The sequence below is a fragment of the Lasioglossum baleicum genome, chromosome 1 (assembly GCF_051020765.1).
Source record: "Lasioglossum baleicum chromosome 1, iyLasBale1, whole genome shotgun sequence".
NCBI lineage: Eukaryota > Metazoa > Arthropoda > Insecta > Hymenoptera > Halictidae > Lasioglossum > Lasioglossum baleicum.
In genome coordinates, this window is record NC_134929.1 from 20,871,638 (window position 1) to 20,884,288 (window position 12,651).

General features: G+C 40.9%; 1 protein-coding gene across 2 annotated transcripts in view; it reads right to left on the reverse strand.

Moving 5' to 3' along the window:
* The window catches only part of Dh44-r1 (Diuretic hormone 44 receptor 1), a 107,225-nt gene that overhangs the window by 79,046 nt on the left and 15,528 nt on the right, over positions 1-12,651 (reverse strand). For both annotated transcript variants that reach the window (XM_076442304.1, XM_076442236.1), the window contains exon 2: positions 4,143-9,426. In XM_076442304.1, the coding sequence (XP_076298419.1) occupies positions 4,143-4,449 (307 nt within the window). In that variant the 5' untranslated portion in view covers positions 4,450-9,426. The remainder of the gene's footprint in view (positions 1-4,142; positions 9,427-12,651) is intronic.

The window sequence follows — 12,651 nt, forward strand, 5'->3', positions numbered from 1 at the left end:
TTTCCAAGATTTCCATTACAATTTCAACGGTCTCCATTTTACCATTTTATTTACGGGGACGACATTTATTACGAGGCGTTGATAAACGTCGATACAGGTCTCGATAGAAATCTCTCGACCAGGTTGTTTTTCAATTTCATGGAATACCGGGCACAGATGAAATCGCACGGTACCAGATAAACTGAAACGTTACCAAGATTTTTCAGACAGATAGAGCCATCTGGCACGCTCGTCGTTCGAAGGGAACAAATGACAGCGATCGTTTAATTAAATTCGCCCGTTCAGAATCTCCGCTTAAACGTCTCGTCGAGTCTCGTTCCCCGCAGAATAAGATCCACAACCGGGATTCCGAAACTTCCATTTCTCATTACAGATCAAATGGCACGGGATCCTCGACTTTGATCTCACCGGGAGCCATTTCTCTTTTCGAGCCTGCTAATTCTTCCAGTCCCCATTTTTAGATCGTATCTCTCCAGAATTTGTCTCCGTAATTTTAACCATTCACAATCGTGAATGTATTTAATGTATCAACGGTCATTGAACAATAGTTCTTTTGGCCACCATTTTCTATAGCGTTACATGGCGATAGTAATCTCTCTCGAGTCGTTCACAATTTTTCTTTACGGTTTTTATTTACGGATTAATGTCGCGCGGTCATCGAGGAATAAATTCTTCCGACCGCCATTTTGTAAATAGTCTTACATTTATATTAGTGAAATATTTTTTATATATAATACTTTAATATAAAATTAATTAATAATACTTCAATACTTTATACAGGGTGTCCCAGCTAACTTGACCACCTTGAATATCTTTGTTGTTTTTAAAGGTACGTTAAATGTCTGAAGGACAGAGTTGAATGGTAAAATGGGGCTCATACGATACCAAAAAATTTTAGTTTTTATGTATCTTTTTAGAGATATGAAGGTCACCTTCATTCTTTTTAATGGAATGAGGTATTTTTTAATACGTCAATCGATGCAGCTGGACATTCGTTATAAAAAGGTACTGACGTATGTATGTCGACAAGTTCAGGAGATATTTCTATTTAAATAATTCGTTTATTTACTAGTGTAACGTCTTAGTACGAGCGTAATTGTGTTTTAGAATTATTTTAATTGAAATATCTCCTGTACCTTTTTATAACGAATGTCCAGCTGCATCGATTGATGTATTAAAAAGTACGTCATTCCATTTTAAAAAATGAATCTTCTGATGAAAAATGAAAATTCATATCTCTAAACAAAATTACATAAAAACAAAATTTTTTGGTATCGTATGAGCCCCCCATTTTACCATTCAACTTTGTCCTTCAGCCATTTTACGTAACTTTAGAAACAACAAAGATATTCAAGGTGGTCAAGTTAGCTGGGACACCATATAATTATATTATATGTATATTATTATTATTATATGTATATAAAGTCTGTCTGGCTTGTTGTAATTAACAATCGATTAATAGAACGATCGTTGTTAATTAAAATGTAACCCGAGGTCCGCGGCATCAAATAATCAATAATATTTATTATTATAATAACAATTACCTCAGCTCAGTGATGCAATCAGGGGAGGGGGCAGAGGGCTTGCCCCCCAAGAGAAAGGAAATAGAACACTGGAAAATTTGTCAAATTGCAGAACAGCTGCTTCCTCTCCGATTTCGATGATGTTATTTAATGTGCATTAAAAAACTTTCTGTGGCCTGACACAAAAAAGAATGTCAGTATTTATGAAGTGCATATGTACATTGGCAATTCTTGCACCAGGCCACAAAATTTCATCTGTTCAAGATTAAATCCTGACTGCGCCATTGCCCCAGCTAAGAACGAAATGATTATTGCAACAGGAACGAAATTGCCTCATAGCTCAACACGTTCGTCGAAATAGTTTCTCAATCGCTCAATGCACTTTTTCCGACGGCTGAGTAATTCTCATTGTCCCGGGTTCGTGGAAAGTAATGAAACGGAAGGCGAATCGTCGATCGCCGACAATGGGAACCATCGTTGAAATGAAAAATAGAAAATGACCACCGAAACATAGAAAATTAAAATATGAAGATCTCGAACGATCTTCTAATATTATTTTAATATTCTAATTTTTCATCAAAGATTTTCTGTCAAAGCAAAAATGTTCAATTAATGGTCTTCGTGCGAAGCTGTGTTTTCCGTGACGACGCGACGTTGTTTCGTATTAATAATGTAACATTTATAATAGATCCCCGATGTTTATGAAATCGTAGAATCTCATTGCTCGATGCTTTGCTCATTAAAACCAGACAGGGTCGTTAACTCTATTATTCACTCCGCCGTGCACGAAATAAAAAGCAACTCGTTAAATTCTACTGAACTTTCTCCGCGGCGGACCATTCGGAAGTTTGTAAATGCATAAGGTCCGTAGCCGTTCATTGTTACAATGCGATTAGGGTTGTTGGCTCCAGTGCTGTAACATTGTACACGATATTCCTGAAGTATAAGCAAATATTTGCCTACGGTGAATAATGCGACCTCGATGACGAACAGCTTGCTAGGAAGCAGCCCTCGGGGGCTGTAGCAGGCTAATTGCACCTTCTGCGACCCATTTAAAATTCAACATGCTATGGAAACCATAACCGGAGAAACTTGAAATACATTTGGATATTCTCGTGCTTTCAATTTTATTTGAAGTAGTAATTAATTAGCAATAACAATCTTCAAATCTTTGTAAAAATTCATTCAAATGCACCGTGCAAAAAGGAACTTGTTAATTATTTCTAAAATTTAATGGGATCCAAATTCTTCTGTGAATGTTTGGCCACACCATGTTTGACCACGACGATTACGTTTACACTCGTCGAGATATGAAAAAAATGTGTTTACACGGTAACGAATACCAGGGAATTTCAAGGGGAATCCGCCAACGCCCACATTATGGACTAATTACGCGTGCAGTTAATGAATAGCCAGCTTCGCTGAAAGTTGCACGGTTCCTGTACTTAAAGGGAATACTCTGACAGTAAATGTCGGTCGGGTAGCGTGTCGAGCAGCTGCACGTGAAATGTTTCCGTGTTGTGTGCGTTCTACGGTGCTGCGATTGGTGCGAATGGATCTCGTGAAGAAATAATTAAACACAGGAAACCTTTGTCATGGAATTAGTATCACATTTCTCGTGGAGCAAACTTCGGGGCTTCTCACACTTCGTGCACATCTCTTGCACAAATATCGAGGCACTACCGTACACTGAAAGTGGAAAAAAAGACGAACAAATTTGCTGAATGAACTTCTATGTCCTTCGAAGGACACGACCCATAATAATGAGGGTAAATATCGTGCACATCTCTTGCACAAATATCGAGGCACTACCGTACACTGAATGTGGAAAAAAAGACGAACAAATTTGCTGAATGAACTTCTATGCCCCTCGAAGGACACGACCCATAATAATGAGGGTAAATATCGTGCACATCTCTTGCACAAATATCGAGGCACTACCGTACACTGAAAGTGGAAAAAAAGACGAACAAATTTGCTGAATGAACTTCTATGCCCCTCGAAGGACACGACCCATAATAATGAGGGTAAATATCGTGCACATCTCTTGCACAAATATCGAGGCACTACCGTACACTGAAAGTGGAAAAAAAGACGAACAAATTTGCTGAATGAACTTCTATGCCCCTCGAAGGACACGACCCATAATAATGAGGGTAAATATCGTGCACATATCTTGCACAAGTATCGAGACAGTACTGTACACTGGCTCAGCGTCTAGTGGCGCACTGTACACCACTGAGAGAGAAAAAAAGGCGAACAAATTTGCTGAATGAATTTCTAGGCTCCTCAAAGGACACGAGCCATAATACTGGAGGTAAATATCGTGCACATGTCTTGCACAAGTTTCGAGACAGTACTGTACACTGGCTCAGCGTGTAGTGACGCAGTGTACACTACTGAGAGAGGGAAAAATACGAACAAATTTAAAAAGCGCAACCCATAATAGTGGAGGCAAATATCGTGCACATCTCTTGCACGAATATCGAGGCACTACTGCACACCGTCGCGGCGTCTAGCGGCGCAATGTACCCGAACGGGGGAGAGAGGAAAAAAGGGGCGAATAAATTCGCTGATGCGCAAGCTAACGCCGCATGCATGCATAATGTCGTTACTCACGTGTGCTGTCGTACCGGATGCCGTTCAGCTCTTCGAGGCACGGTAGCGTCGCCATCGTTCCCGGCGGCGTTCTCGGCCAGCAGAGCAACGAGTCCCAGCTAATTTCGCAACCCTGTTGCTCCTTCCCCGCGTCCGCCCCGAGGGGCAATTCCAGCTCTTCGCGTTGCTGCAGCTCGTAACACTTGAAAGCCTTCGCGGTGCGCGAATCGTTCAGCTTATTAATATAGTTCAACGCCTTCACCACGTAATTGTCACTGTCCACGAACGTCTCGTTGTCCTGCAGCCAGGCCATCATTTCGACGTTCATGATCCACACTGTCCGACGAGCAGACGGCTCTCACTTTTCCCACGGGAGAAACAAAAACCAGACGAACTAAACTTCCAGCGCGACTCGCCGCTGCAAGAATTATTATTCAACTCGGCTACCGAGGGCCCTGGACGGCTTTTAAACCGTCGTAAAAGCTCGCGCGGACCTCCGAGGGTGTTTACTGGAAATGGACCGCAGGCCAATTGTTCTTGAAACTCTTTCGCTCGTTGTTGCGCCTGTAGTTGGTAATCTTTTTCAGATGGTTTACGAGTTTCACATATCGTCCGGTGTTCACTTCTTACACTGTAAGTTTGATATCTAGAAGAGGCGCTTTACAAGCCACGGTGCTAATTAGGATAACGATGCTGATGGGTGTGCGGGAATTAGGGGATAGAAATTGTAGCAATGCTTTTTGTCACTGTTACTGTTCAGTTTTACCCGGTGTTTTGTGTAATTTCTGAGAGCAAGGTGTCCACACTGCTAATTACAGTCATTGAGAATTGATCCTGAGGATCCCACAATATTAATTAAACCAGCTAGCGTTCTCGTAGGTCCTATAAACCGTAAGCAGTATTCTTCGACGTCGAATTTTTAGCAATAGCTTTCTTGAATCCTGCAGTGTTAATTTTAGCTAATTGTATCTGGGTGTCCTCCAACGGTACCTAGGCTCAGAGTGTCTCCTACTGTTTACGAAGAGCCCACAGGAACCAACCTGTCAACATAGACTGGTTTACTTAGTGTTTACTCTTGATGACGTGCTACTATTAATCGAAGTAGCTGGGTTCGCTGAAAAATTTCATTATTGTTAAGAGATACAGTGTTAATCCTTGCTGCTTTATCCACGATGTCTCCTATCGTTTATCAGCATTCCAACATCCAGCTGAATGCCCGAGTAGGTCAAGTCACAAGTCACGATGTTAATTAGAACAGCTAGCTCCTCGAGAACGTATAAGAACAATGTCCAACCTGGTTTTTCTCGAATCCTTATGACGTAAGGTTGATCCTCATTAATTATATCCGTTAGCCTGCACGATCTCTATGGTGCAGGTATCCTACCATTTATCAGGACTCCAACGTTAAACGACTTACCGCGTCACTTGATAAGCCACAATGTTACTTCAAGCATTTATCTAATATTTGTTGTCCTGTTGTACGATCCCTATGACCAGAGTATCTTCTGTAGTTCATCAGGATTCCAACATCAATATTTTTTATGTTCCCATAAATATTTTTTTCGAGTACAATGTTAATTCTTGCTAATTAGATTTATTTCCCTGTGCAGTATCCAATTTCAGGGTGTCTCCTGATTATAAGACATCATCCCCTAAACCAAAATCTCTCCGCGATCCAAAGCACTCAAGCAGATCACGCGATAAATCACGATCTCAATTAGACCAACTCTATCCTCGAAGAACAGTGTCCACTAATGCCAGAATCTTGAACCGTTAATCCCCACTAATTATATCAAGCTTCCTCCGCAACGTTGATGTCCAGCCTGTCCCCTATTGTTCACAAGGGCTCCGACACACCACGACATCAGCAGTCCAGTGTCCGCTCCACAAGGCCTCGTTAATTAGAGCAACAGGATTCCCAGCACGGATCAGCGCGAACCTGCGCCGACTCTCAAAGGATGTATTTATCTTCTGCGATTATTCCCTGCCGCGTATTCTTATCCGGTCGGAGACCTGCGTCGCGAATCCTCTGGGCGATATCCCTTAAGATCCCTTCGCCCTCGAAGCGAGGGTCGCGGTTAATCCTCGAAGAATCCTTCTGTGCCGTGATCCCAGCTAGAATTCATGTATACGGGAGGTATTAAAGCGGACCTTCGATCCTCGCGTGTCCTTAACGACCTTCTTGATTGCCTCTGTCTTCAAACACGGCCTGCTAAAAACGCCAGTCAATCTTCTTGCCTCCTTATTGCACCGTCGAACGACGCCCGGGGAGGGTCATTGAATTTAGAGGCGAGAACGTAACCGGATTCGTTGTCCTTCAACTATAACGCTCACTGAGACCCCAGATAAAGGATCGGCGAATTTAGAGACCTCAGGATAACCAGATTCAGTATCCTTCGACATTCACTCGACGTCCCCAAGACTCCATCCTGAAGAAAATCCTCTCTTAACTCGTTCCATTCGCTTTTCTGATCTTCCAATTATCATTACGATTCCTTGATGAGCTTAAAGCATGTGGAGACTAGAGGATCAAGGTCGAGCACTCGGACCTCGAGTTCCGCGATGGAGTTAGAGATTGTTTTACTTCAATGGACCAAGATCAACCACTTGGATCCTGAACGCCACCAAATGTCCAAGTGGCCAGAGTCGAAGGAGAAGACGTTCCTGTCACGATTTGACGACGGAACTGTCAGAGATAATTTTGCCAGCCTCGGAACTGTGTCAACTTCCCGACCTGAGCAGACTCTCGCGAACCCAAAGATCCTCGTTCGTTCGTTCGTTCGTTCTACAGAAGAAAAGCCTCCTGCGAACTGCTCTCCTATAATCACCGCTTAATAGCTTCCGGAAACGAGTTTCGAAACTTCACTCGCCTCGCAATCCGTCTGAGCTCGCTGACTGGGCGATTCAGGTGATCTATAGATTCGAGATCCACTCGTGCTTGGAGTCAATCAGTCGATCAGACGGATTCGATCCGGATCGGTTTTTGGTTACAGCGAGGCACGGTCGACTGGAGAGTTCACCTCGCAAGGTGTTTTCTGTTGATCCTTTTTCGAAATGGTGACACGATGTTTGGTAATTTTAGACTAGCTGGAGGAAATTGGAAAATTAGCGAATTTTTTAGTGCTTCGGTTGATTAGGCTCTTGTCGAATATGGTTTGCGTTTTTGACGATAGCGAATCGATGTTCGATTTAGAAAGTTAAGGGATTTTTTCAGAGTTTTAACTGTTTCGACGTTGATTAAATTTGTTGATTTTCAATTAGTGCGCAAATGGGCAGTAACGATTTTTAGTTTGCGACGATTAGGAACGATTCAAAACGAATGAGATTGGGAACTGGGCGAATTTTGTGACATTTTAGGTTGTTTGATTTTCGAGGAAACTGTTTGCTCACCTGTTTAGCTTCCCGTTAGCTTCAATTTCGTGTATCTATCGATTCTTTGCACTTTGAAGTACCCTCCCGTGGAAGGTTCACTGTGTTTAAATTGGATTCCTCAATTTTCTCGAATTTTTTGCTGATGTTGGAAAGTACCAACAACTAGAAGCGAATTAGAGACAGTTTAAAGCTTCTATTTTGTATCTTCATTCACTTCCTTTCAGTTTTCAAATCACCTTCTTTAATTTTTTAATAGTCGACGTAGACAGTTACAAAGCTAGTAGTAATTAGTAGTTTAAAGCGATCGCACTGATGAAATAGTTAATTTCCCATGGTACAAACGCAGCAAATCCTTGGAAAAACCAATCTGTCCACCCATGTAACCCACAAGCATGAATCCTTTATACCCAATCGTTTTTCGTTCACGTTGCAAAGCAGTCCCTCAGAGAATACAGTGTTTAAACTGCCTCCTCTAAACGTTCCAGCACTCGTTAATATCAACTTGTTAATATTAAACAGCTTATAAACAAGTAGTAGCAATTAACGTCGGGTCTGTAGCATCCAGAGGTCATCCAAAGCGTATTAAATAGGAAAGCGATCTAATTAGAGTTTTCAGGCTCTGAGTAAACACTAGTTCACCTGTACAGCTCACCACTGGCTTTAATTTCGTTGTTCTCTTCTATTGAAGTACACTTCCTTGAATAGGTCACTGCCTAGACTGTGTGTTGCGACCAATTCCCAGCAGTCAATACAGTCTCCATTAATACCAGTGCACAAACAGGTGGTAGCGATCGTAGACCATTCAAAATTGATGAAATCGGGAAGTCTACCTTTCTGGAATTTCGAAGAAAATGAGACCACCTGTTCGACGTGCCACAAGTTTCAATTTTTCTCATTGGAACGCTTTCTGTTATTATTAATGCAGTATCATGTAGTGTTCTCTAACTTTTTCCAGATTTCCAGACACAAAAATCGTGGACATAAGCGATGCCTAAATGTTTAAACAATGTTCGAAGAGAGCATCGTTGTGGCATCAATTTTCCTAGTATCCAAGTTTTTTTCTTCACTGGAATAATTCTCTAGACTTTCCCGTGTGTGTGTGTGTGTGTGAATACGATATATTTTTAAAAATTATTAACGTTTATCTTTAGATAATGTTTGAGTCGAGGAAAGCATCGTCGAGGCGTCAATTTTCTCAGATAAACTTCGAGCTTGCTTCAATTTCTACGAAAATTAAATAGCGATTAGGATCTATCTAAATTTTTACGGTATTCGATCTTCACCTATTCGACATTCGACAAGTGTTAATCTTGCATCGCTGCACATCTTCGGATGCACCGAGGAGATTCCTCAGTTTCCACTAACTTCTCTTAAGCCGATCTTCTCCTAAATAATTTCTAATACTATATCCAACTCACTCTACACTTTCCTCTCGAGATTCACTAGCTTCCTGCTAATTCCCAGCACTCGCGTCACTAATTCTAAACGAACCTCCAACGATTACCGATCGAGAATCGTAATTGATGGACGAACCGTGGCCGGATTTTCGGATGACAGTCGGCGGATGGTCTGGCAGGCTGTCTGCCGGCGAGCAGTGACACGCGACTGGCAGCGGCACGTGCTCCCAACCGTGGCAGAGAGAGAGCTGACAGGGAGAGAGGGAGATTTAGCGCGCGTGTCCCGAGGAAGCTGCGTCGCGACGCCGACGGCCGGCGTCTAGCTGACGGAGTCCGTCAACGGCCGTGGTAGACGGTGCACGATGTGGATAACTCTGCTGCACCTGGTGCGCAATACCTCGAATGCAAGACCACGAGGACGAGCATGCGCCACCATCCTCTCTCTCTCCTATGCTTCCCCTTCGTCTGTCCTCTTCGACTTTGCGCGTTCTGCTACCTTCAGATCTGCTGCTTCGTCACCTCTGATCTCTGCGAGTCTGAAAAACACGGCTAATGTTAGCAAGGGTCTCAGAGGGTGGCTTGCCGAGTGACTCACGGTGATTGTTTTATTATTATTATTATTATTACTATTATTATTATACAGTCAGCGGCAATATTAAGTGGACACCCTTAAAAATCGCTCAACTTTTTGAAAATTGGTCCAAAGGACTTGAATTTTTTTAAGATGTTAGACGGGCTAGTTCGGTAGAGAATAAGTAAACAAAAATTTATTAAGATTGCAATTGGTAGAAATCATATAAAATTTTAAAAATGATGTTTTGTCAACTTTTTTATCTGAGCCTGTAAGTATAGTTTTATAGATATCGGAAACTTATATACATATTGAAAATTTCATCGAAATCGGTCAACATTGCAATGAGCTACAAACGTTTAAAGATGATCACGTAAGGGCGAAATGCCCTGGCAAGGCTAAAAATCTGCGACTTTCACCCTTAAGCTCTCATCTTTAAACGTATATAGGTCATTGCAATGTTGACCGATTTCGATGAAATTTTCAGTATGCATATAAGTTACCGAAATCTATAAAACGCATTTTTTAAATTATCGTTACAGGCTCAGATAAAAAAGTGGACAAAACATCATTTTTTAAATTTTGTATGATTCCTACCAATTGCAATCTTAATCAATTTTTGTTCACTTGTTCTCTAGCGAACTAGTCGGTCTGACATCTTTAAAAAATTCAAGTTCTTTGGACTAACTTTTAGAAAGTTATGCGATTTTTAAGGATGTCCACTTAATATTGCCACTGATTGTATATGCCCCGAGATCCTTTTGTACAAATGTTTACAGTTGTTTAGTAGAACTGATAAAAACAAAAAGGAACATAACAAAAAAATCCTAACCTAAATTTACATAAAGAGGGACAAACGCGAAACTAAGCAAATACAGGTACGATATTAACAAATAATCTTACGTAACTTTCTTTTGAATTCCTGTAACGTGCCATTTAAAAAATCAATATTATTATACAGTGTGTAAAGAATTTATTACTCCGTATGTGGATTTGGATTTCATTGTTTGAAATCCTGCTCTCGTTCCCAAAACACGTTCAGGTACGTAGAAATTGATTTGCCTCGGAAGTGCGGGACAATCTATATTATTATTTATCAAATTAAAAATAAAGCTCTGGTCGCGCGGATACTATTCTTCGATCAGATAATGTTTCCAGGTTGACTATGTTTAATATTTTAGAGTAATCATGATCAAAGATTGACATTGGATTGTTTGTCCTATACGCACAAAACCTGAGAAATTTATGCTGCACTCTCTCGAGCATGACTTCATACTTAACGCTTTTCAGATACCATATAGTTGAAGCATATTCTAACAGGGGACGGACAAGGGTAATACATAGCAACCTAAGTAGGTATGTTTTGAATGAAAATCAGTGGAAAAACGAGCATTCTTGAAGCGGAGTTGACGATGTGATGAAAATGGTTGGAAAAGTCTAAGGTAGAGGAGAAGTGAATTCCTAAGTGCTTAACTTCTGTTATTGAGGAGAGAATACAGTCATTAACACGGTAAGGATATGTATAAGAGATACAGAACGACAAGAGGACCGCATAATATGGCATTTCTTAATATTGAGATCCATACCGTTCCTGTGACACCAGTCGCAGAAACGATCCAGGTCTGCCTGTAATCTGGAAGCATCATCCCGGGACAAGATGATGCTGAAGATTTTTAAATCATCAGCGAATAGGAGATACATACAATGTTGAAAAATGGCGGTTAAATCATTGGTGATTTTGTTAAAAGATTAAAATTTAATGTCGTTTTCAGCCATCGTGCTCGGTTTTTCGGAAACTTGAAGCACAATAGGGACATTTATAAATTCAAGAACTTTTTCTGCTGAAATTGTAAATGCTACAGGGATGAATTTTGGGTTGGACGATTCCATAGGCTTTCCCGAATACAGTGATGTTTTTTTAATAACATTATGTCGGTGCGAGTATGTTTAAAATAATGTTTGAAGCGAGTGTATTTTTGTTTTATTGCATCTGCAACATTCGGAATCTTCAAAATTTACAGAGACATTTACTGAAGTAAGAAAATTTGTTTCCTTTGCCTTCACTTGGAATTATCAGCATTAACGTCGTATTTTGCAATACGGAGGGTTAATTGTTTATTTCCGCCGATTGATCGAGCATTGTTGTAGGATCGATTTCATTTCTCATATTAACTATTCCTTCCTCCAGGTTATTGCGATCGCCAGGAACGAACCTCGCCGTTCTCGCTAATGAAATGTTCGATAGACAATGAAGATCAGCGTCTCTCTGTCGCACCAACAACGATCTTCCCCAGTGACCCTCGCGACGGCAATATCTTTCGAATTGCTGAGAAATAAACGGCAGATATGCCGACGGGTTTATATTCCAGCCTGTTCACTCGCGAGCAATATCTTTCACGGCAATTCCTCGAACAGTGGTAACCGTCGGCACGACGATTGATTTCGCTCTGCAACTCTTCGAGAAGTTCGCGCCGATCCAACCATTGTCTAGTTATGGCAACTAGCTTCTGAACTACATATAGACACTTCTATTAAACACCTCGACGACGGAGGAGCTCCAGCCTACTTTTACACCTCGCATCAAAATCGTCGCTGTTCAATCTCCGATAGGAATTGGATTTGTGAAACTGTTGTTAAATCATTTCATTGAACTCGTTTGTTCCTAACAATTTCTTCGCGAAACTCTTCTGCGATTGTCCGGGACACTTTTCTGATTGAAATGATACCAAACACGACGCAGTTTAGATCGCTACTGAGAAGTACGATGAATCGTGTTTTTATATATGAATCGCCTTCGATGGATAATGGAGAATTCAGATATATGGTTTGGATAATAGGGGTTTTACTAAATCGTGAATTGAACGTGTAAATATTTGTTTCGAACGATGTCGTATTCGGACTCATTTTAACCAGAAAAGTTAACCAATAAAAAACAAACAAACAAATTTCGTATTACATACTTGGAAATATGCAAAAAAATGAAGAGACAGTTTAAAAATCTTCTAAGCCAGAATTCCAACAAAAATGTCTGAACTATGTCACTGAAAAACGTTTTCAAACAACGATAGAACAATTTTCGTACACATCGTGGCATAAAGTGGCGAATTTGCATAAACATCATCCGGATTTCAAAGGAACGCCGGAACGAAAACAGAGTAAGACAGAGGTAGTATCAACGAGAACCTCTGTG